General features: G+C 40.5%; 1 protein-coding gene across 1 annotated transcript in view; it reads left to right on the forward strand.

The window, feature by feature from the left end:
- Positions 1–23,299, forward strand: part of PHF20 (PHD finger protein 20) — a 77,708-nt gene that overhangs the window by 15,655 nt on the left and 38,754 nt on the right. The window contains exons 6-12 of the mRNA XM_074157072.1: positions 3,986–4,157; positions 4,373–4,457; positions 5,378–5,457; positions 11,121–11,505; positions 11,915–12,022; positions 12,978–13,154; positions 13,973–14,146. Coding sequence (XP_074013173.1) covers positions 3,986–4,157; positions 4,373–4,457; positions 5,378–5,457; positions 11,121–11,505; positions 11,915–12,022; positions 12,978–13,154; positions 13,973–14,146 — 1,181 coding nt within the window. The remainder of the gene's footprint in view (positions 1–3,985; positions 4,158–4,372; positions 4,458–5,377; positions 5,458–11,120; positions 11,506–11,914; positions 12,023–12,977; positions 13,155–13,972; positions 14,147–23,299) is intronic.

Here is a 23,299-nt window from a genome sequence, read left to right on the forward strand (position 1 = left end):
TTTAGAGCTTTTAATCAAAGGTTGCTTTGTTGTATCTAGAATCATAATGTATTGGAATTGCACTTCAGTTCCTGGTGCATCACCTCCTAGACTCAAACTCCAGGGAGTATGGTACTTTTCGGTTCTTGGGGCTTGGTTGAGGCATCAAAGCTATCATGAAAGGCTTTGTGACAGTGTCTGATGTCAGGACACTAAATGGAGAGACCTCTGGCCATCAGGCAGTGCCTCTGTATGTGCTGAAAGGTCCCTTGGTACACAGTGTTGGAGTTCAGAGGATGGAGTAGTGAGACTGCTCCAGTAATGCAGTCCTAAACAGAGAGGTCCCAGAGAAACTAGCTGTAACGATGGACATACACTGTCCCAGCTGAACTGAGTTCTTCAAACTCTCTGCATCAGGTCAGTTACTCCTCAGTGCTGGCTGGCTGCAGACATCCTCAGTTACCAGAAAGAGCATGACTCTGCAGTGGACGCCTGCAGTAGGCAAATGATGACACCTCTTGTGTTACTTTATTGTAATGACACCTCTTCAAGTTCTTCTGTTGTGTGAGTAAAAGGCATATGAGAAGGTTTGATTCTGGTTGAGGCTCTTGAGTATTGAAAACAAGATCAGTGTTGTTAGAGTGTTGTGCTACTGTATTAAGGTTTAGACTCTCAGTCCCATGAGTTTGATTGCTTATGCTGTCAGGCCTTTGTCTCAGTACTGACAAGATGAAACCCCATAGCTGTTGTCCTCCATGGTACTGGTTCTCCTAGATGCTTCCTTTCCACTCGGCATTGCTCTGACTGCAGTAAGCTTGTCTCTCCCTACCTCCGAGAGAGAGGGGGTTTACAGCAATTCCATTTTGGTATACAGGAAAGTAGAAGGGACACAAACTAGTCCAGGACTGAGGGGTAAGAACTGCTTCAGTCAGCACTCTGATTCTGAGTTTCCAGATACTTAACATCTTTCCAGAAGAGGATGGTTTCACCCTTGTGTCTATAAGAAATCCATTTCCATATTGTCCACTGTGCTTTGACAGCAGTAGTCTGAAGTTGCCAGTTATTGCTTACCCCCTTTGGAGAATTATGCTGTCTGAACTTTTGAATGTCGCTTGGGTTATTAAAATTAATATAAAATTAATGCCAGCAGTTTGGGCATCTTGGAGGTTTTTCCTTACTGTTTAGAAAGTGCATAAGGCCTTGAAAGGTACAAGCTCATCATTCCTCTTGAACTGAGCTGGAAAACTACTTGTTTTGGCCTCCCAATATGTGTCTGATTTCAGCTTGTTTTTCACAGTATTTAATCAGTACCAATTGGGGATTTCTTACCCAGGATCAGTTAGATGTCTTGAAAATCTGTGGAGTCAGCTAAGTGTTCCCATTGTGGTTTGGGGGAGGATGTGTTGGACCATCCCTGAACACGTGGAAGTTGTACTCTTTTTTGAGCCAGGCTTCAGCTATTGGCTTTTTACTTTGTGTATCCTCCTATATTGTGTTTTCTTGATAAACAAGTCTGAATTTCTTTCTAAGATACCTCTACCCCTTGGCATGTTCACAGGCTTTTTGGTGCGTGTGTATTGATATGCTCTATTACTCCTGTATAGATCTGTGAGGGCTTCTGCCTGCTGGTGTAGCACACTTGCTCTGTGCTTTGGAGGCTGGGGTACAGATGTTGGAGGAAGGAGTGCAGTGTCAGTGTGGAGTGGTTGAGAACTCATGAACCTTTTGTCCTTTGTTTCAGAGTTGCCAGCACTGTGTTTTGCATCTGAAAGGAAGGTGGTATCAGAGGGGGCTGTCCAAGTTTGTGGGTAGCTCTAGCAGAGCTTCTAATAGGTTTGCTATATTCCAGGCAAGAGCACTGAACATATGTTTGCTGATGTTGGTTGCTTCAGAAGGAGAAGATTTGTTCAGACTCAGCAGCATGTTACGCATGAGCTGGCTGAGAGTGCCAGTTCACCCACACTGACTCTCAACCAGGCTGAAATTTGGTCTCGCTGTCAGGTATGTTTTTGCTGTTCTTGATGATAGATCAGCATCTCTCCTCATCAAGAGAGTCTCTAGAAGGTGAGGTGGGATAGGTGTAGATGATGCTGGTGAATGGTTCTAGGATGATGGTTCTTCTGGTGGAGAAGGTTCCTCCTTTTACTGGGTATGAAGCAGGGAACAGTCTTGCATTATATAGTCGTTTGTTCCTGTCACTTGGGCTTGTCTCTACCCAGTAGGAGAAGGTTAGTGAATCGAGTGTGTTTACCAGAGGTGGTTATCTGCTTACAGTGACAGAATACTGACTCAGCAGTTATCAGCTTCCATCTTGATCTTTGAGGATCTGGACAAGCCCCAGTTCCATTTGATTCCTGATGGCAAAAGTGTCCCTTCTGGCAAGTGTCCTTGTTGAGAGGACCTGGGAATTCCTACCCCCATTTTTGCTGCACTCTGTAGGGAACTGGGTACTGATTTTTGTTACCTGTACTTGGTGATAGGCAGTTGCTGAGATATCTAAGAATAAACTATGTTTAATAGAACTATGTTGTACAAGGAAATACTGTGACTATTTCCCCCCTCATGAACCAGTGCAGGGCAGTGCTTGGGGCTACCTAGATATGAAATACGTAGACTGTCATGTAAAGGAAGTTACTTCCTTCCTAGGAGACTGGTACGCAGTTAGAGATGTCCATACTGTAAGTACCTCCCATCTGTCTTCATCTCCCCCACAGCCTTTGCTGCGTCTGTTCTGATAACATACTGGGATGAACTAATGGTATAGCTTGGGGCAGGTGGCATCGAGTGTGAGCCAGGGCCTTTGTCTGTGGTTGCAGTGTAAGGCTCCAGCATGGCCTGTTGGTAGCGCTTTTTGAAGAAGTCATGACTGGCTGTGTCTCGGGTCTGCTGAAGAGTTTCAGTTGTAGGTAGCTTTTCATTTGTGTAGGATTCTAGAATGGCACTCTGTGTTGTGTTTGTCTTAATTGTGACATGTCTGGGTTTTATTTTTAGCATTAGGCTTGATCCTTTCAAGATGCCATTTCCTTCTACCGCTTGTTCTATCTTTTCAAGTGGCTTTTATCGGGTAAAGAATATTTGTAGATTTGGGTGTTTATTTTTCCTCCAGCTTTGTTCAAGGGTTCAGTGGTACCTTGCCTTTCTTCCACAAATAACTGAAAATACTGACAAGTGAAGATTTTCTCCTGGCATTATTACTGTGGAGGGGAAAACATCAATACTTGGGATGTTATCTTCAGTTGGGATAGTGGAACATGCTGATTCTGAAATACTTACTGAAGTTACAAATTACCAATGCAATTAAAGAAATGCATAGTTTATGACATCTCCCGGGTTAGAAAAAACTGAATTTGGCTCATGTCAGATTCCTGTAACTTGTAGTATACTGAGAGATTTTTATTTAAATGTCCCAGGACTGCAGATGAAATTTAACTTTGAGAATCTAAAACTTAAATTGGTTTAGTGTGCCTGCTAGACTTTTGCCATTACACTGGGAAGATGATTCATGATGCCTGTTGATGGTTATCTCTGAGAGAAGTGAGTGTATTGACCTCCAGGTGTAACTCTTGATACGAGGGAGCTGAAGCTATCAGTTTGGTGAATGTGTGAAATTTCTAGGTGTAGGGAAGGTTTTTCTGACTCCTTGATCTCCAGTTAAAATTTTTTTCCACCCCAGACTAAGAACTCCTTAGTTTATCTCCTCTTCCTGCAGCCAATGTTATCCTTCGCAAGTTTTGGGATTCTGTTCTGTGCTGAGCTCTTAGGCAAGTTGTAACATCTTTATTGCTTATGTGAGTGATACATCAAATAATATTAAGCTTGTAGAAACTAAAGGTGGTTAGCTGTAGTTATTCAGCTCCCCATGACACCTGGTCGAGCAGATCTTCAGATACTTTGCTTTTGATCATGGAGAAGGCTCCATTTGTGTAATGTTTTTATACCGTAGTTAAGTATTTGAGACAGCTTGCCTTATTCCTAATTAAAGTATGTCAATCTACCTTTTGACCAGGTATCCAGCTCACATTGAAGAAATTGATTATGAAGAAGGAAAAGTACTTATCCATTTCAAACGCTGGAACCATAGATACGATGAATGGTTTTGTTGGGACAGTCCTTATTTGCGTCCCTTAGAGAAAATACAGTTAAGAAAAGAAGGATTACATGAGGAAGAAGGTTGTGCAGTAAGTAGAAAATAGAGAACACTTGAGTATCTAACAGTTTAAAGTGCAGTTGTATGAATTATGACCATTAAAATACATCACTGTTGCTGTGTTGCCTGCTGTATAAGTTTTATAATTTATTTTAAATATTGGAAAACTAATCATTTTGGTGTTTTAATGAAGTTGTATGTTCCAGTAATTCTCAGATGAAAACGCTTTTAACTACTGTCTTCTAGGGATTTCATATAAATGATCAGGTATTGGCATGCTGGTCTGATTGTCGCTTCTATCCAGCCAAAGTTACTTCTGTTAACAAAGATGGTAAGGAGTCAATTTTGGTTTTGTCGTGCTTGTTAGTAATGCGTTTTTAATTGTATTCTAACCTTTTTTGCTTAGGTGAAGAGATAGTACAGCAGACAACTATGAAAAGTTTTATTTTCAATTATATCTTTTGGTCTGCCATCAATTTTCTTTAACCTAACCCCTTAACCTTTTCATGAGATGAAAGAACTTAATGCTGGGATATCCAGCCAATAATTGCTTTAAGTATGTATTTGGGAAAAGTTGTTTCTTCTTAAGTTTAGTATCAAGAGATTCACAGAACCCCATGGGATTGCAGGGGTTTGAAGGCACCTCTGGAGATCACCTAGTCTAACCCCCTGCCAGAGCAGGGTCACCCAGAGCAGGTCGCACAGGAGTGCGTCCAGGTGGGTTTTGAATGTCTCCAGAGAAGGAGACTCCACCACCTCTCCGGGCATGTAAAAAGATGCACGTAACTGCAGTAAACTAGTGTCAGAGCTGCAAAACCACTTTACAAATAAGGGGGAAAAAAAAAAAAAAAAAAGCACAGCCATGCTTCTCTTTTCTGAATATCAGTAAGGAACCATGAAGGACTGCTGCTTGTGGTGTGCTTTCTTTAGATTGACTACCTGTTGTAAGATCTAGGAGAAAAAGTCTGTAGAGTATTCCACCGAAAATATTTTTTGGTTTTGTGAGAAAAATATATCTAAGGAGTAGCTCCAAGCTTAGACGTGCATCTTTACGCTTACCGTAATTATTTTTGGTAACTTCACTGTTTCTCCCTTACCTGGCCTATGATAAGACCTCTTCTGTTGAAGTTTCTAATAACAGCGGCTTTTATCTAGAGCTAAATATGCAGCCGGAGTATTGGAGCTGTTAGTAAATGCTTTGTTAAATAACTTCTGATCCTTAAACTCTTATGCTTTATTTTCAAATTTTAGGTACATACACCGTGAAATTTTATGATGGCGTAGTTCAGACTGTCAAAAACATTCATGTCAAAGCTTTTTCCAAAGATCGGGTAAGCATTGTGTTTGTACTACTAGTGTATTCTAAAATTGACAGTTCAGGTGGCTAGATTTGATGAATTATAAAATATGAAATGAATACAACGTATCTATTGCTAACATACAATATATCTGCAATAAGATCTGTTAAAAGGTTATACAAATATTCATTATATGATTTGCAAAGCTCTTAGGTTCATGTTCCCATGAATGTGCCTCTTGAACTAAAGAAGTTAGACATATAAATAAAAAACATATAAATAAAACAGTTTTCTAAAAATCATTGGAAGATTCAGAATGTACATATTAAAGCTAGCAGTAGGTTATTGAAACACACTTTGGTTGTTTTGCCTGTTAGAGATGAGTTTAAATGCATACATCTTAAAAATTAAGTGATGGGGACTATGGAGCAGGCAGAAACGATTCTTTACCAAAGTAACTATTTGATTGTCTTGAACCTTTTACGGAAGCTGTCTAGTAACTAATCTTCTACCTCACAACTCTGAGAAGATGAGCTTTTTTTTTTTTTTTACTAACCCATGTTCTGCTTCTATGGTTTGGCTGTTCTACAAACCCTTTACCTGCTCAGTGCTGTGGGTTCAGCTCATGATGGAAAGTCGTAGTGAGCCATTAAAAAAAAAAAATAAAAAATTGTCTGCTCATGGTGAGGAGGAAGAAGTGCTGCTTTGTACTTGAGTTTTCATATGTAGGCGCTTTGTAGGAAAACCTGACAAGTTCTAGTCCTGTGTAGTTAAAACTTCTTAAGTAGGAATTCCTTATAGGAATGGTGTTAAGTTTGAGATCTTGCCACATGTTCCTGTGTGGTAGCTGTAGTCTGTGGGTTTTAGTCATGCCTTGTGCTTTTAGTTTTCTGGAACTTTTAATTTTGAGCAAAGAAGTTGAATCTCTCCTCTCAAGACAAGTCTTAAATACAGATTCCAATAATGAATATTAATGGATACAATTTAAACCTGTCACTGTTGTGAAGAGGCATGTCATTCCTTGGAGGTCTCCAGATTGTGTATTTGCCAGGCTGGGAGGGAAAACTATTTCAGATTTGCCACAAAGTGCTCGTAATAGCTTTCAAATTGTAATAATTGTGCCTAGTTGAGGGCTGACTAATATTCACAAGGGAACTATCTGAAGAATCTTCATTGCCATAAGAAATATTTCTACTGTATTTAACCTTAAATAGATGAAGTTTTGAAGAATCTTAAGAAATATTCTGTGTAAGAAAGGCAAAATATTTTGTGTTTTCTCTGCCCTTTAGGGAGTTTCATGTTTCCTTCCTAGCTTTGAGTAGGTTTTGAAAGGGGTTTTAAGTTTTCGTCTCCATTTAACCACTGCCTGGGAAGACTTCTCTTAACCCAAGAGATGAGTTACACTAGAAAATTTTCTTCTGTCCTTTAGCATAAATAGCATAAAGGGAGAATTTCCTAGTGAGCTCTGCTTATGCAATCAGAAGTAAAGTGTAAGAAGAAAAACCAACCATAACCAAACCCCAGAAAAACCACTGAACCACCAGAGAGCTCAAAATTCAGTTGTGAATGCAAGTTCCTTAAGGTGTAGATTCAGGTACAGCACTAATGTAGCAGCATGCTGGCTGTGGAGGGAAGGTGTCATGTTCCTGTAGGAGAGACTGTAGCCATGAAGACACATGTGGCTGATGTCTAAGCTGCTCTTTAACAAAAAAAAAAAAAAAAGACAAAAAAAAAAAGACTCCCAAACTACCCGATTTTTGAAGAGTGACATGAGCTGGTCATCTTTTCTTTAATGACGGTGTTACTCTGTCCCTGTGTAGAGGCTGTAACATGCTATACTGAACAGTGATGTTAAAATGCTAATGACTTGCACAGTGTGAATGTACTTATACAGGGACTCACAGCTTTTAAGAGTTCATACTGTATTTATGGTTCAGCTTCTTGAGAGTTGATTAAGATGGTTCATGTGTGTTCCAGTACCACATACTTGATTGAAATCAGATAGTTCTATGAACAGCACAACTGATAAAACCTAGTGTGTGAAGGTTGTTTTTTTAGTAATGTTTTGAGTTTCCACTGAAACTTCTCTCATGGCTGTAGCATTTAAGGAATTTACAGAAGACAGATTTTTATGATGTCTGGTAAAAGTGGTGCTCGGACACCTAAGAAGGGAAAGGCATTTTTTCCCTTTGCCTAGCTGTTTTCATGAAATATACAGCAATTTGATCTCACATTTTTAGAAAGTGATTTTTTTTTTTTCACCTCTGTGCCAAGAATGGTTGAAATAATATTATAGAAGGTGGAGGAGATTGCCTATTCGCCATTTATTGCATCAAGATTATTTCTTGGGACTGTGGTCTGAAAATGGCAATCTCTAAAGTATCAGTTCATGTGAGCCACATACAGGAAGATTGGGGTAGGAAGAGGAGAGATGTAGTGCAATACAAGGAGATGGTGAGTCTTACGTGTATTCGCAGAATTTTGTATAACTCAAATCATGTGTTCGGCTTTCTTTCCCCAAAGAGCTATCAAGAGGTATTTAGCCTTTCTTCTCCTCTGATTCTTGTTCAAAGTTTAAGCTTGTTGTGCCTTGCAGAACAATGGCTGGGAAGGAGTATGGTTGCTCTTCAATGCTTCAAGTTATCAGGCAACAAGAAGGGGGAAGTTAATTCAACTAAAGATGGTGTTGACACACGACCAATTATAAATTATTAATCCAGGCACAAAGTTAGAAGATTTCTGTTCGTCTGACCAGAGAAGTTCTGGGACAGCCTGTAGCAGGATCATTGGAATGGGAAAAAAACAAAATCGCTATCCCTCCCAGGTGGTGTTAATGTGAAACCTCATCACAAAACAGAGGACATGGAGTAGCAGTGAGCTGTTGATACAGGGGTGTTCTTCCCAGTTTGGTGGTGTCATAGGAGAACTATGGGGAAATGAGATTATGGTTGTATATTGTATCAGTATCTTTTTGCCCAGGGGCTATTAAGGATTTTCATGTCTTCTCATGCTGAACACAAATTACAGAAAGACTAAGTTTAATGTTTGTCTTCAAATTTAAATATGTATATTTTAACATCATGTGGTTCCTGATTGAGTTGGTGGTTGCAATTGCTTTACATGACTCTTTACTTGGCATGTTTCAGTAGCTGTGATAATTACAAGATAAATACTGGTCTAGTTTGAAGGAGATGCTTTTATGAAAGGAAAATAATTTTTTCATCCACGTGACTGAGCTGTTTGTGCTTATCTCTTGACTCTCACTCTTTCTTCAGTGTCCCAAGTAGACTTCAAGTATCACAGAAATCTTCATGGTTGGAAGAGACCTTTGAGATCATTGAGTCCAATCACACACACACACGAAAAAAACCCCAAAAAAACCAACCCAACAATCTCGGGCACTAGAGCATGCCCTGAAGTGCCACGTCTACACGTTTCTTAAATACCTCCAGGGATGGTGACTCCACCACCTGGGCAGGCTGTTCCAGTGCCTGATCACTCTCTCGATAAAGTAATTCTTCCTGATATCTAATCTAAACCTCCCCTGCCACGACTTTAATGACAGGACCAGAGGAAATAGTCTATTCACTTGGGAAAAGAAGCCAACATCCACCTCTCTACAACCTCCTTTCAGGTAGTTGTAGAGGGCAATGAGGTCTCCCCTCAGCCTCCTATCCTCCGAACTAAACATACTGAGTTCCCTCAGCCTCTCCTCATATGACTTGTTCTCTAGACCCCTCACCAGCTTGGTGGCTCTCCTCTGGACACGTTCCAGCACTTCAATGTCCTTCCTGTAGTGAGGGGTCCAGAACTGAACACAGCACTCGAGGTGAGGCCTCACCAGTGCCCAGTACAGAGGCACCATCACTTCCCTACTCCTGCTGGCCACGCTGTTCCTGATACAGGCCAGGATGCTGTTGGCCTTCTTGGCCACCTGGGCACACTGCTGGCTCATGTTAAGCCGGCTGTCCACTGACACCCCCAGGTCCTTTTCTGCTGGGCAGCTTTCCAGCCACTCTTCCCCAAGCCTGTAGTGTTGCCTGGGGTTGTTGTGACCGAAATGCAGGACCTGGCACTTGGCCTTATTGAACCTCATCCCATTGGCCTTGGCCCATCCATCCAGCCTGTCCAGGTCCCTCTGCAGAGCCTTCCTACCCTCAAGCAGATCAACACTCCCACCCAGTTTGGTGTCATCTGCAAACTTCCTGAGAGTGCACTCAATCCCCTTATCCAGATCATCAATAAAGATATTAAACAAGACTAGCCCTAAAACTGAGCCCTGAGGGACACCACTGGTGACCGGCCGCCAACTGGATTTCACCCCATTGATCACAACTCTTGGGCACGGCCATCCAGCCAGTTTTTTACCCGGTGAAGAGTACACTTGTCTATGCCATGATTTGCCAGCTTCTCCAGGAGAATGCTGTGGGAGACGCTGTCAAAGGCCTTACCAAAGTCCAGGTAGACAACGTCCACAGCCTTCCCCCCGATCCAGAAGGCAGGTCACATGGTCATAGAAGGAGATCAAGTTGGTTAAGCTGGACCTCCCTTTCATAAACCCATGCTGGCTGGCCCTGATCCCTTGGCTGCCCTGCAATTGCCGTGAGAGCTCACTCAAGATGATCCTTTCCATGATCTTTCCTGGTGCCAAGGTCAGGCTGACAGGCCTGTAGTTTCCCGGATCCTCCTTCCAGCCGTTCTTGTAGATAGGTGTCACATTGGCCACCCTCCAGTCATCTGGTACCTCCCCTGTTGACCAGGATTATTGATAAATGATGGAGAGAGGCTTGGTGAGCTCTCCCTCCAGCTCCCAGAGTTTCCTTGGGTGAATCCCATTTGGTCCCATAGTCTTATGCGTGAGATCATTAACTACTTCCTCCTGGATTTTGGCGGGGGGGTAGTTCTGCTCTCCATCCTTATCTTCCAGCCCAGGAGGCTGAACACCCTGGGGGTAGCTGGGCTGACTATTGAAGACAGAGGCAAAGAAGGCATTAAGTATCTCAGCCTTCTCCTCATCCTTGGTTGCGGTGTTCCCCCCTGCATCCAGTAAGGAATGGAGATTCTCCCTGACTCTCTTTTTGTTGTGTATTTATAAAAACTTTTTTGTTGTCCCTTATATCAGTGGCCAAGTTGAGCTCCAACTGGGCTTTTGCCTTCCTGATTTTTTCTCTGTAGAACCCAACGAGATCTCTGTACTCTTCCTGAGTTGCCTGTCCCTTCTTCCAAAGGTGGTAAACCCTCCTTTTTTCCCCTAAGTTCCATCAAAAGCTCTTTGTTCAACCAGGTTGGCCATTTTCCCCACCCTTTAATCTTGCGCTTCATGGGGACAGCCTGCTCCTGGGCCTTTAAGATTTCCTTCTTGAAGAGTGTCCAGCCTTCCTGGACCCCTTTGCCCCTCAGGCAAGTAGTACTGTGCAAGCTAGAATTGACCTGATCTGCACATGGGAACGAAGAAATGGCAAATCTCGTACACCATGGAAGTGTGAAAAGTGTGAATCTGTTGCACTGTCCTGTTGAAACTACATAGGTCCTTGAACAGTTCAAGTGCCTCTAAGTTTTAATCTATGGGTTGCAATGGAGTGTATACTTTTATCGTTTGAAACATTGGACAAGGATGCAAATCTGCTAAATACAAAGGTGGGGGAGGACTTTGAGATTGCAATAAGTTAATTTTCATGTCATTCTCTTTATTCTAGAGTGTTGTGGGTAATGCTAAGCCTAAGGAAAGAGGTAATGAAATTCCGTCTTCTGAAAAACGGGAGAAATTTAAAGAACAGAGGAAAGCAACAGGTAATGCAAAGAAAGACAAGGATGAAAAGACATTGAAGTCTGAGAAAAGAGTTAAGCAACCTGATAAAGAAGGAAAGTTGATAGTCATCTCAGAAAAGGGCAAGACCTCAGAAAAAAATATATCTAAGAATGGAAAAGAAGATAAAGAGAATATATCAGAGAATGATATGGAATATTCAGTAGATACACAAATTGAGAAGAAGCCTGAGAATGACAATGTAAAGAGTCCACAGGAAAACGCAAAAGAAACTAAACGAAAACGTGGAAGACCACCAATAACGCCTCCAACGGGTATGTAGCTAAACTTAAATGTTTAGGCCATTGTATCAGAACCCTTCTAAACTTACCTAAAGGACTGAAAAGAACAGCCTTGATGTTTCACAGCCTAAGTCTCTAGAAACTTAAAAAAATATATAAACTCATCTTTGTTCAGTCTTGGTTAGGACAGCTGAGAGCATACTTGTTAGTCAGGTTTGGAGCTTCAGTGGTTTGGTCAGAGGTTAGGTTTAGGCAAGTAATATATATATATTATAAAACATGTCTGCATAGGATTAAGTGCTAATGTGTAGACTTGGGGAGCCAAGTGAAACTGTACTTATGCAAATCCAGTATTTTAAGTTGTGAGTCTTGGGAATTAATGTTTCAAAAAGTTTTGCAGCTTTGTATCCATTCAATTTTTGCTCTCTATCTAAATATGTAGAGCCAAGTTCTCAGACACTGCAGCCCATAACTTTGGAGTTAAGACGTCGGAAAATACCGAAAGGAGGTGAAGTTCCATCAAAGCGTCCCAGGATTGAAAAAAACTTGTGTGAGTATTTTTTTTTTTATTCAACTCTCACAGTATTTGTACATAGAAGTTCTTGAAGCTTAACTGCAGGGAGAAAGAAAGTCTGTAGTATTAATCTTGAACTGTGATAGGTGACATGGCTGAAATGCAGCACCCGTTTTTCTTAAGTCACCCATTCATATGTAGCATCATCATGCTGAAATTCGCTCCTAAATCTTGGAAGCTGGATATGAATAAAGGAGCTACAAGGCGTGAGTCTTGATGCAGAAGTTCATACACATAGGAGTGGCAGTGATGATATTGCTTCCAATATGTAGAAGGTTATAAAAGCATTTTTCTAGTTGTAGGAACTCCTTAGTTACTAGATGGAGGATCTCCCACATTGCTTAGCAAAGAAACTTTAATAATAAATATTTATGTCACTGCAATCTAATAGCTTCTGCTTTATCTTGGTATACGGTGGAGTGATGTTGAGGTTGAGTGTGGTGATGAGGAAAGAAAATTAGATTCTCTATAGTAGTATCATGAACAAAGAGATGAGGATCTGAAGAGGGCTGTCTTTCCCTTCCGTAGGACCACAAAGGATTAAAACTTCAGTGCACATACGTTATCCAGCTTCAGGTCCAAGTTGTTTGTGTGTCTGAATTGTACTTCCGGTATTATTTATGTCTGTGGGACAGCTACTGTTTAAAGTGAAGTTTCATCAGTGAGATATTCTTACTTCAAATCTGGTGCTAAAAGAAAAAGTTGGGACACCTATAAGATAGGCTTTTGCTCTATTTTTATGCTTAATTATAACTGTTAATATGACTGTAGCTTTTACAGAGAGGTCTTATCACCAGCTTTTGCTATTAACCTCAGTCCTTAAAAAAACACACTTTCAAACCGCCACTGGGAGGAGAGGTCTTTAAAGTTTGCTTGTGGGCTGTATAGTAATCCTGTAACTGCATGGTACCATTGAATTTGTCTGTTCCAGCTCAGGAAAAATTGAAGAACTCTTCAGATAACCCTGAAAGAGATCAGATCAGGAGACGATCTTCAAGACTCTCATCTAGTATTAGCCATGAGATTTTAAATACAGATCATGTCACAACTTCAACGGAAACTCAGCCTTTGAAAGATGCAGTATCTAACCAAAAGGAATCTGAGAAGGGTAAGCAGCTTCCTGGTACACTTTGGATTTGTGGTGGCCTGGACGTCATCTAGTTGTTGCAAGTGCTGTATTTTCATAGAATCATCTAGGTTGGAAAAGACCCTTGGGATCATCGAGTCCAAAATTTTCACTTCTGTAACCTGCAGGCTCTGTATCTACAATTAGAACCTGATTCCGTCAGCAGTGCAGAGAAAACTCAGGGGAAGTTTATATCTCTTTCTGCTCCCGTGATTGGCTTTTACGTTTGATTTGCTCTCCATCAGTAACCCTGGCATTTCCTGGGAGCAACTTTTGCAGTAGAGGGGTAACTGGCTGGGACAAATGGCCTTGTAAAAAGAGAGCTCCATAGGTTGTAAAATAACTTAAAGGAAATGTTGTGGTTGGTTTTAAGTTTTGACACTTTTAAATTGAAGAAGTAACCCAAATGCTAAACTTAAAGTTTAATCCTCTTGTTTAACACTAAAAACACCAAACGGTGCTTTTATTATTAGCCTGGGTGAAGGTAATGATCCGTTTTTATGCCCTGTGCTTCACTGCGTTGCCCTTTCATGGGGAGCTTTGATAATAGTTTGAGGAGACCTGTACCATTTCAGGCTATAAAGAATTAGCAGCCTGTGTGTTCCTAAGTGGCTCTAAATGTAGAGGGTTGCTGCAAATAGCTGTGTTGTGAAAACTTAATTTTGTGTTAATACAACAGCAAGCAGTCTGAACACGGATGGATATTTGTCTCCTCTGTAATGCAATAAATACACATATTGGTGTTATGGAATATGCTTTTGTGTGTGTTTTACTCAATTAAATTTTTTCCTCCATTCTAGTCCAGTTACAAATTCCTCTTGAATCTGACCAAAGTTTCAGTGAACAAGGATCTCCTGGAAACACATCACATAGCACATCACTCAGTACGGATGCCAGTTTTCAGGAAGAAAAAGTTGAAGACACCGAGTCTTCCTCTGTTACTGCTAGAACTCAAGAACCTTCTGCTGCTACAGGTTCAAATTTTGATTTCATACTTAATATTGATGCCTTTCTTAAGGCAACTGATGCCAGGTGTTCTGTGCTTGTACACAGTGTCACTGACAAAAATTATGCATTCTTGCAGTGTTAAGCACAGGGGAAAATGCATATTTTTTTCCCTAAGGGACTCAGTTTTGATCTTATGCTTTGGAGACTGACAGCAATCTTCCCAAAACTTGAAATCATAATTTTTAAATGACTGGGTGTAATATTTTAGCATGTGAATGGTGAATTTAACAAATGCGTGTTTTCAGGTTATAATTTAATGTTTGTAATTCTGGATTTATTTGGACAAACATCTTAAAAGGTGAGGTTCTCTTGTCATTTCTGTGCTGCAGGTGTGCATTAGCATTGATGTTTGGGAATCCTGATTGTGCATTTCTATATCCTTATGTTTTGGCTTCTGTTAAACTTAAGCCCTTGACTATTTAGCCGTTTTAGTGGAAGTTTATGGAGTAGTTCAAACATTTCAGTGTCTGTCTTAATAATGTATATATTCTGTTTTCTCTTAGCTGGGGGGTGTACTTACCTTGGTTTTTTCAAATTAAAATTTCCTGTGCAGATAGTAGAGTATGCCAAAATGTAGTGCTGTCCTATGATTATTTCTTGTAACTTTAATACTCGTATCTGCAGCTAACGAGAAACTTCAACTACAAACTCCCATTTATGCTCTATCAAATAAGCTTACATTTAGATGGTGCAGAGCATTTAGAGGGATTTACAATTGCTCAGCATTGCTAGAGTAATCTGTATGTGATGGCTTTCATCCTGTTTGTTGATCATTCCAAATTTACCCTTCTGCTTGCACGTGTCCTCTTTCACCCGCTCCCGTGTAACTGTACAAATGAAATGTCCTCTCCCTTTGCCACTGATGTGCCCCTTCAGTGCAGGAAGAAATTTACCTCTTTTCCTTTGCTCAGATTTGATGTGTAAATGGTCTTTTACTATTTAAAAATGAGAGCTCTTTTGATCTTGCTCTCCTTCCTAAACAGGCTGATGGTATAGCTACCTATATTCTAACTGGTATATCCAGAGTCTTTTCAGTTGCTGTGTGGTGGGGCCATGCCTTTCCTTCCTGCATTGTGACAGGGAGTTTAGAAGATACGGAGTGGCTGCAAATTCTTTTTGCTAGTCAAGTTGCTGTGTCCTTTTCAGTCTCTAAAGTACTTTTGGATTTAACTTTTTTTTTTTTTTAACTGATGGGTTGTAGCTTGTTTTGGCTCATGAAGGCAAAACCGCTGTTCGGTTGTTGAACCTTAACAGAACATTAATCTCTCTGATGCCAAAGAAATGCCATTACTCTCTGTATTAACTCTGTGTATGTGAGCTCTTGACAGCCTGCCTGTAAATCTCCAAAGTAAAGGATGGATGTAAAGAGTGTTCATCCTTCCAGTGGCTACAAATTTGTTCTTCCCCCTCTTGCAGCAGGTTAAACATTTAATGTGCACTTCAACATTTAAGTTCAATACTTCCTCTGATTAATTGCAGTGTAACATCACTGGTTTCCTTAGGTTCATGTGCTGACAAGTGGTGAAGCTCCTCACAAGTGCCTCTCAGGTACTGCTGTAATAGTCTGCTGTCCGGCTTAGCTAAACTGCGAGCTTGTCTATCAGAAAAATGCAGTGCCAGCAGTGTTAGCATGTCCTGCTCTGCTTTGTAGCTCTTTCCTTTGGAATTTGAAGTGCCTTTCCTCAAAGGTGCCTTTGAAACTGAATAGGCATCCTTGAATGTAATTTTGTTAAGATGAACAGCCGTGTCCTGTTGGCAAATTTTCACCCTGCAGTAGCTTTTGTGGACGACAGGAGGGGCTGTCTGCTGTAGCAGCAAAGGAGCATTGTCTTTTTTCTTCCTCCTTTGTTGGATCTCTGGACGATGTCCCTGGAGTTCTTAATAGAAAGACTGCAGAGATTTGTGTCACTGGGAGTGGTTAGAAATGCTAAAAAGCCGTGATGCTTCTTGATCCTGTTGGAATCTTGTGCTTCAGGCAAGCAGAGAGTAGTGGCTGTTGTGAGTCCAGTCTTAGGCAGGTGAGAAGGTGTGCAGGCACAGGCACGGTTCCACACAGTGAACTGAATTACTCCGAGGTGAGGTGTGCAGGATTTGCACCTTAGAGACAGCTCTTCTAAGCGATAGAGCAGGTCGTAGCAGTTTTGAAAATTGAAAGAATTTTTAGTATGTCTGAAAATACTCACTTTTCAGCCTGTGACAAACTATTAATAGAAAAGAAGGTGTGGCAAAACTTTCCACTACAGTGGATATAGCCACCTTTTGGACATGTTTTATGTAGGAGAACAGTATGATAAAATGCTTCTTAACTGCAGTTGTCTTGCATGATAAATTTACTGCATTTCTTAAAGTGTGTTGTTTAGCTGGCAACCATTTAGACTTTTATTTTGTAAATTCCTGTGAACTTTCAGTTTCAAGTATAGCATTTTAAAGATAACGCTTATTTTTTGCATAATCTTTTGGAGGTACTCATTGAACTAGATTGACAAACCACAGCTTTGTTTGATAAGGTCTGAGAATTTGGAGAATGGTAAATCTTGGCTTTTTGAAAGAACACACTGTACTAACAGTATGGAAAAACTTTGTTAATGGTTACAGATGGTCTTCCAAATGGTTAATGCAGTACTAAGAAGGTATCTGCTGCCATTGCCTTTCTAAAATAATACAGAAGTAGTAACAGAATATTCTCAAAAATAAAGATGATTTTACTTAGTACTGTAACGTGTAATCACAAAGCTTGGGGGTTAGTGGTCAAGTACTATTAAAAATGCCTCCTGCAAGAGCATCTATTTTCTAACTTAAGTACTCATTTAGGGTGTTTCACAGTGTCTTAGTTTCAAGTAACTATGAAATCAAAGGTGTTTTTAAAATTTGTTTTACTGGTGTATGTGAACTGGGATGTTGTTGTAGCTGTATGGTCATCTTCGGAGAAAGCTTTTAAAAAAAAAAGAGTTTGGGAATCTGAGCTCAGGGCTATAATGCAGTAAGAGCTAGTACATACCTTGGCAGTATGAGTTAGGGGTTACACTTCTAGTCACTTCTAGTGACTGTGAAAGAACAAACAGACAACACAGGCTTGGCTGTGTGAAAACGTTACTTCTCTGTGTATTTGTTGCTGATGGGGAAATCTGTTCTCCTTCCATGAAAAAACTTTAGGGAAGTGATCGACAGATTTAAGGATTTAACGTAAACTAAAATACCAGCAAATTTTTTTTTCCTCTACTTACTTACATTCTGCTTGAGATTACAGATGTAGTTTACAGTTGTCTTGTTTTATCCCCTTGAACTTGTATAATACATGTTGGAGTGAAATGCTGTGTTCTGTAAGGAAGTAGGGAGAGGAATTCATTTGTACACTTGAGATTTATAAGGTAGTGTTTCTCAATGCTGCTTTTTCAGCATTTAGAGAGCATAATTTTGGCAGCAGGTAAATGGGGCAGAACACTAGTATAGTGCTGGTGTGCGACTGAACTATCGGGAGTTCAAAAAACTGTGATCTCTTTGGGTATCTTTTGCCATTATTACCACTTCCCTCTGACTTCCTAATGTGTATATTGCTGAGCGTTTGTAATTTGGGCTTAAACTGGGGAGAATTCCAGTTAAATGTGTGATACCCTTATGTGTGGTTAGTCACTCTGATGTGCAGGAGCTGGCTTGCTTGGGTAGAATCCGTGAAGCTCAGGGGATGGGGCTTGGTTCTCTTCCCTGCCCAGAGCCTCTGGCGCAGCCTGTGTGCTCTTGGCACTGGGGCTTCTGTCAGCACTGGAGTGAGCTGGGTGAAGGTTGTGTCAGGAACATGCACTTCTATTGAATTCTGACCTGAAGTTCAGCACTTTGGTGGTGTCTGAAAATCCCCACTGCTCATCTAATTAAAGCCACCTCATTTAACATTAGAAATGCCAGACATGCACCTGGGTGGACATCCAGATGTGGCAAGTAGGTGTTTTTTATTGGAGAGAGCTCTTAAAGACAGGGAATGCAAACTGTACAGGGTCTTTTTGAGTAAGTGCTGTCACCTGAAGTTATTAATGAGTGGTTTGTTGATATAAGAGTTTTAGAATCCATAGACCCTCCTGTGGATAAATCTTCTGTAGATAAAAGTGGATCTGTGTTTTCCTGTATGTGCTTCTGTCTTACTGGTGGGACTGAGCCTGCGTGCTGGGTGCGGAGGAGCGAGTAGGGAGCGGTGGGGCTGGAGGTTTCCCCTCATACAGCCTGTGTGCAAAGCCCTGGCATCCCAAACAGCCCTGGAACATCCCCAGTGGCTTCCTGCTCCTGGAGGGTGTTACAGAGGCTGAGAGTGCTGTCCCAGAAATAACTGCTTTTTGGAGGCCAAAAGCTGAGTTGACTTATTTCGTGTGTAATTAGCAAGGAAACAGATAGAATCTCTCCAAATAATATTAACTGTATGTCAAGCAGTTATGTTCTCAGACTGCTGTGGGTATTAAAGAGGTGTGGGGTTTGGAAAGGGGAGAGGTATATTCTCAGATTAGGTGGTGCAGATGGAAAAAAGGGTTAATTCTTCTGCACAAGATTCCCACATAATGAAGCATGGGAGCTAAGGTCAAAGATAACTTCTCATACTTAGAGTAAGTGCAACATTGTAACCCAGTACTAACTTCTTTTGTCTATAGGCTTTAATTCTAGACACTTGATGGGAATTCATTCTCTTCCTGTAGAAAAATACTACAAAACATAATAAAATTAATAACCTTCATTTTCTTTTGTATGTTAGTGTTGTTTTGACATGGGTGAGTGATGTACCCTGGTAGTACTAGTTTTAACTTGCATGATGTGTAGGAAGAACATGACTTTTATAACATTTTTGAATATCAGGAATTTTTAAGGACAAAAGCATTCTTTTTAAAGAGCGTTTTCCCAGTTAGTGGCTGGTAGTGATTCAAGATTTGTAGTAGTTGCAGCAAATACAATTTGGAGTGTTTATACGCTTGTTAAGTTTTAAAATGTGTATATCTGTAATATGTTCTAAAGGGCAATGTAACATTTTGTGTCAAAACTTAAGTTCCTTTTTAAAATTTTTCTTCAAAATTCTGATTAATTACATGTACTAGAGGATAAAACCCCCATTCTGCTGGGTTTTGGCTCCTCTAATGTTTAGGGACCAGAATTGGTGATTAGGATTTAGCTAAATCAAGCTGTCTTTAAAAAAAAACAACAAACAATTGACAGCCTGTTGGCAGATATTTGCAGCCAGTTGAAGTTCTGTTTCATATATCTGAAAACAGGCTTAGAAGCGCTCTACAGCTGTTCCTATGGCTTTACACTTACAAACTTATTTGACCTTAAAGGTGAGCTGCCTTTGCTTGGCATAAATCTGCTATTGTGTTTGTGGTTGTATTTTCCAGAACTCTTAAGATTACATTTTTATTTGCATAGACATGCATCAGGGATTCTGTTTGCCTTGTACTTACCACGTTTTTCTAATTTTGTCACTTTTAGCTCTGGGTTTTCAGTTAAGGAGAAGCATAATATCTTTGCATCCAGTTTGAGAGAGCAGCTGTGTATCCTGCAGCTTACCTAGGTAGGCTTTGATTCCTTCAAGGTAGTGTAAAAGTTGTCATTTTAAACCTAACAATATAGTATGTAAAGAAGTCCATCCTTCTTTGCTGACTTATAAAAGTTTCTTACAGCTAGACACCATGATCTGGACATGGTGTTTCTGACGCAGCTCGAGGTGTGGGTAAAGCCTTTACCCCCCGCCCCAGCTTCTCACCCTCTCTCAAATTTTCCGGGGTGTGCACAGGAGCACGCTGCACGCATACAAGCTTTTTGTGCAGTACGGACTTTCCTGATTTATGTTACAGATTCAGTGCCGGCACAGGGAGAACATGGATAGTGGAGGATCATTTGAAATACTGCCTTGAGTAGTTCTTGCAGTGTCAGTGTTTCAGGCTGAAGAGAAGCACAACTTTGTAAATCTGTAATGATCTGTGATTATTGATGCCGTATGTATTTACTACACTAAGCGTCTACTCGAGTGGATTCTGGATGCCCTGGAAATGCTTGGTTGCTGCCCTTGCATAAAGGAGTTTGAGAAGAGCAATTAGGCAAGATGTTTTTTGTTTCACCACTGAGATCTTGAAAGACAGAGTTGTTTGAAAATAAGGGAAGAAATGGAGTTTGGGTGCTAAAATGATGAGATGGAACGCTTTTGGTGAGCTCAAGAAAGACAACACAAGATTTCAGACCAAAGAAAAATAGGTAATTAATGAAGAAGTTAGCCAAAGCATAGTGTAAAAAGTGTCAGAAAGGGAATGGTAACAAATAATCTTGAACATAAGAGATGGAAGCATCAGAGACCATATGTTCTAGAAAAACTGAACACATCGAGTCTAACAGCAGGTGAAGGAATAGTTTGGTCTTCACTTAGTATTTCTGTGGAGACCAGGAAATGGAGACTAGAAGTCTCATCAGTTTAACAGGCAATTGCGTGTGAAGATCTAATGACTAGAAACTGCAGCAAGGCCAGCTTTAATTGGGGGGAAAATGCTAAGTGTCATATGTACTGTTGGCTTTCTGGGATAGCTTATCAATGTGTCACAGAAGATGCCTCAGGATGGCAGACCTTCAGTCAAGGTACTGCTCTGCTGCCAAACATTCCTGTCCCAGCAGGAGTCAACTCAAACAAAGAAGCTGGGGAGGAGAGGGAAGGAGAATCTCTCGTGGACTCAAACTTCACATGGTGGCATTTATTTTACTGTAAACTTGCTGCTGAACGTGGCCATTGCTTGAGCTTGATAATACAGCACAATGAGAAGTGAGAGACATTTCTGACTTGCACGCTGAAGGGATGGGTTTTTTTCCCTCTGTAGTGGAAGCTGAAGGAGATGCTGTTGTTTGACCTTGAGTGTCTGTGCTTAATATTGTAATGGCTAGTTGAATGCCAGGTGAGGAGTTTTATTTTTGGTTATAAACATGTAAGAAATAGTAGGTGGTAGGTCTGTCATTAACTTTCCTCTATGCTCAGGAAAACACCCACTGCGATTCTCAGAAGAGGCAAGTGCCTGAAAATCTGAAGCTAATGCAGCAAAACTTTCACTTTGTAGAAACTAGTTTTAGTAGCGTGCATTGTGAGCAAAAATTGTATATTTGTGTAAGGATGGAAGTTCCCCCCTTTAGCTGTTGGTGTAATGAGTGGGCTCTGGGCTGGGAGCCTGGGCTCCTCAGGGGCTCTCCTGGGTGGCAGGGTTGGGCATCAGCTTCCTGCTGTGCCCTGCTGCAGGGAGTTCTGTTGTGTTATTTGTGAAGAAGGAAAATGCCCCCAAATGTGGTGGTGATGGCAATAATTTAAGCTTTGTTACAAACTGTGTGGGCTTGCCTGTGTCTTTAGTTCTCCGAGTAGGCTCCTTTTCCATGTTGCAGTAAGTTTTTGTCTGCTTTCCTTCCCTGGCCCCTCTGTCTGCTACCTCGGTTTCTAAACTTTGGCTAACATGATCCTGTGCTTTTCTTCTAACTTGTAGCTGATCAGTTAGAAGCCAGTCTCTGTGTCTTCTCCAGAGTCTGTCTCTCTCAATGGGGGAAGTTCTCTGAGCTTGAATGCAGGGCCTCATGACATTTGTGTGATGGTATAAGTTTCTCCTGTTGTCTTTGTAATATTTTTTGGCTAAATCTTCAGACCTCATTACTGCTGCAGTTAACTAACATGAAGATGGGAAAAGTTATTAAATAAAAACAAGGTCTCTTTCATTGTCGTGAATGCTGGTTTTTAGCTTTACAGTCAAGAGAACTCTTCTGCAATTGCTCTCACTAAACCCACAGGCCATTTCACTCACTGTTCCTGAAATATTTTTTCACTTTTTATGAATGCAACTTTTTATGGTGTACAGTATATTTTGATTATGGTGCTGGCAAACTTTGTCATTCTGCAAGTGTGATACAATTGTCTGGATTTGTTGCAGTCTTATTACCATAATTGCTTGAAGCAGCATCCCTGTCAGCATGTTCTTAATATGGCCATGCCAAAATGTCTTTTCTTTCTCCTTGTTATTATCTTTGTGAAAGACCCAAAAGCAGTGTCTGAATTTTTACTGTTTTCTTCTTAAAATTAACTGAATATTCTTTCTTATTGCTAGTCTGTGGACATGGCTTCTTAATCCTTCCCTGTACATCAACCTCTGGAGTATCATTACTTGTTTTTTCTCTATGAATGACTTCAAGTTTTGTTTCTTTGTCATAACACAGTACTGACTGTGCTTCAGATAAAGCTATCTGGGATGCTTTTCCTCACTATGATGTAACCTTTACACGTGCAGCTCAGTAACACGCCATTTTTGTTGCTACATGCTAAAACCTTGTGAACAAGCTGTCCTGTGTTTGTACACCAAGATCGTGTTGACACTACCTTTGACACTCCCATTGAGTGCATTCCTGCATATAAGAAAGCTTATTCTTTCTGCACTTGCTCTTGTTTGTAATATTTCTGGGTCCTTTCCTGTTCCTTGTTTTCAGCTACTACTAACATAATGTCTTAAATTTCATTCATGTGCTGCATACCTTCAGTTTGGCTTCACTGTTGCTAGGTCTGGGTCTTAGCTTTAAACATTTCTTCTTAATCCGTCAAGTTTGAAAATACTTGTAAATATGGAAATAATACTTTGGTACTGGCAAAAAAAAAAAAAAAAAAAAAAAAAGAAAAATTATCTGGAAGCTGTTTTGTAAAAACAACACCTCCTTTCCATTGTGCTCTAGCTGGTGAGGGATTTTTTTGAGGCTGTGTGCGTATTAGTGATGGACAATTGCCTGGATGTCTGTACATCTGTGTGTTTCCAAATTGCTACCTCTCCTCTGTTATATGGCATACAGATACTGGTGACAGTAATCTGATTTACTCTTAGTTCAAAATATTTCTTTTTTGTATTTCTTAGCAAAAACATGAATTAAAAGTTTCTGAAAGGCTGGAAGAAGAATTAGGAATTCACCAGGCCAAGTTTGGGTATAGCCCTGGGTTGCTCAGCAGTGCTCTGTACAACACGTGCCTTAAAATGATTTTTCCATTTGACTCTGGAGGCTTTCCTTGCTTTTTTTGATACACTAACTGTACATTATCAGAGAAATTTCCCAACAGATGCAAGCAGTTTTCCTTTTGCTTTGTTTCATTCTTT

This window comes from Numenius arquata, chromosome 12 (assembly GCF_964106895.1).
Source record: "Numenius arquata chromosome 12, bNumArq3.hap1.1, whole genome shotgun sequence".
Taxonomy (NCBI): domain Eukaryota; kingdom Metazoa; phylum Chordata; class Aves; order Charadriiformes; family Scolopacidae; genus Numenius; species Numenius arquata.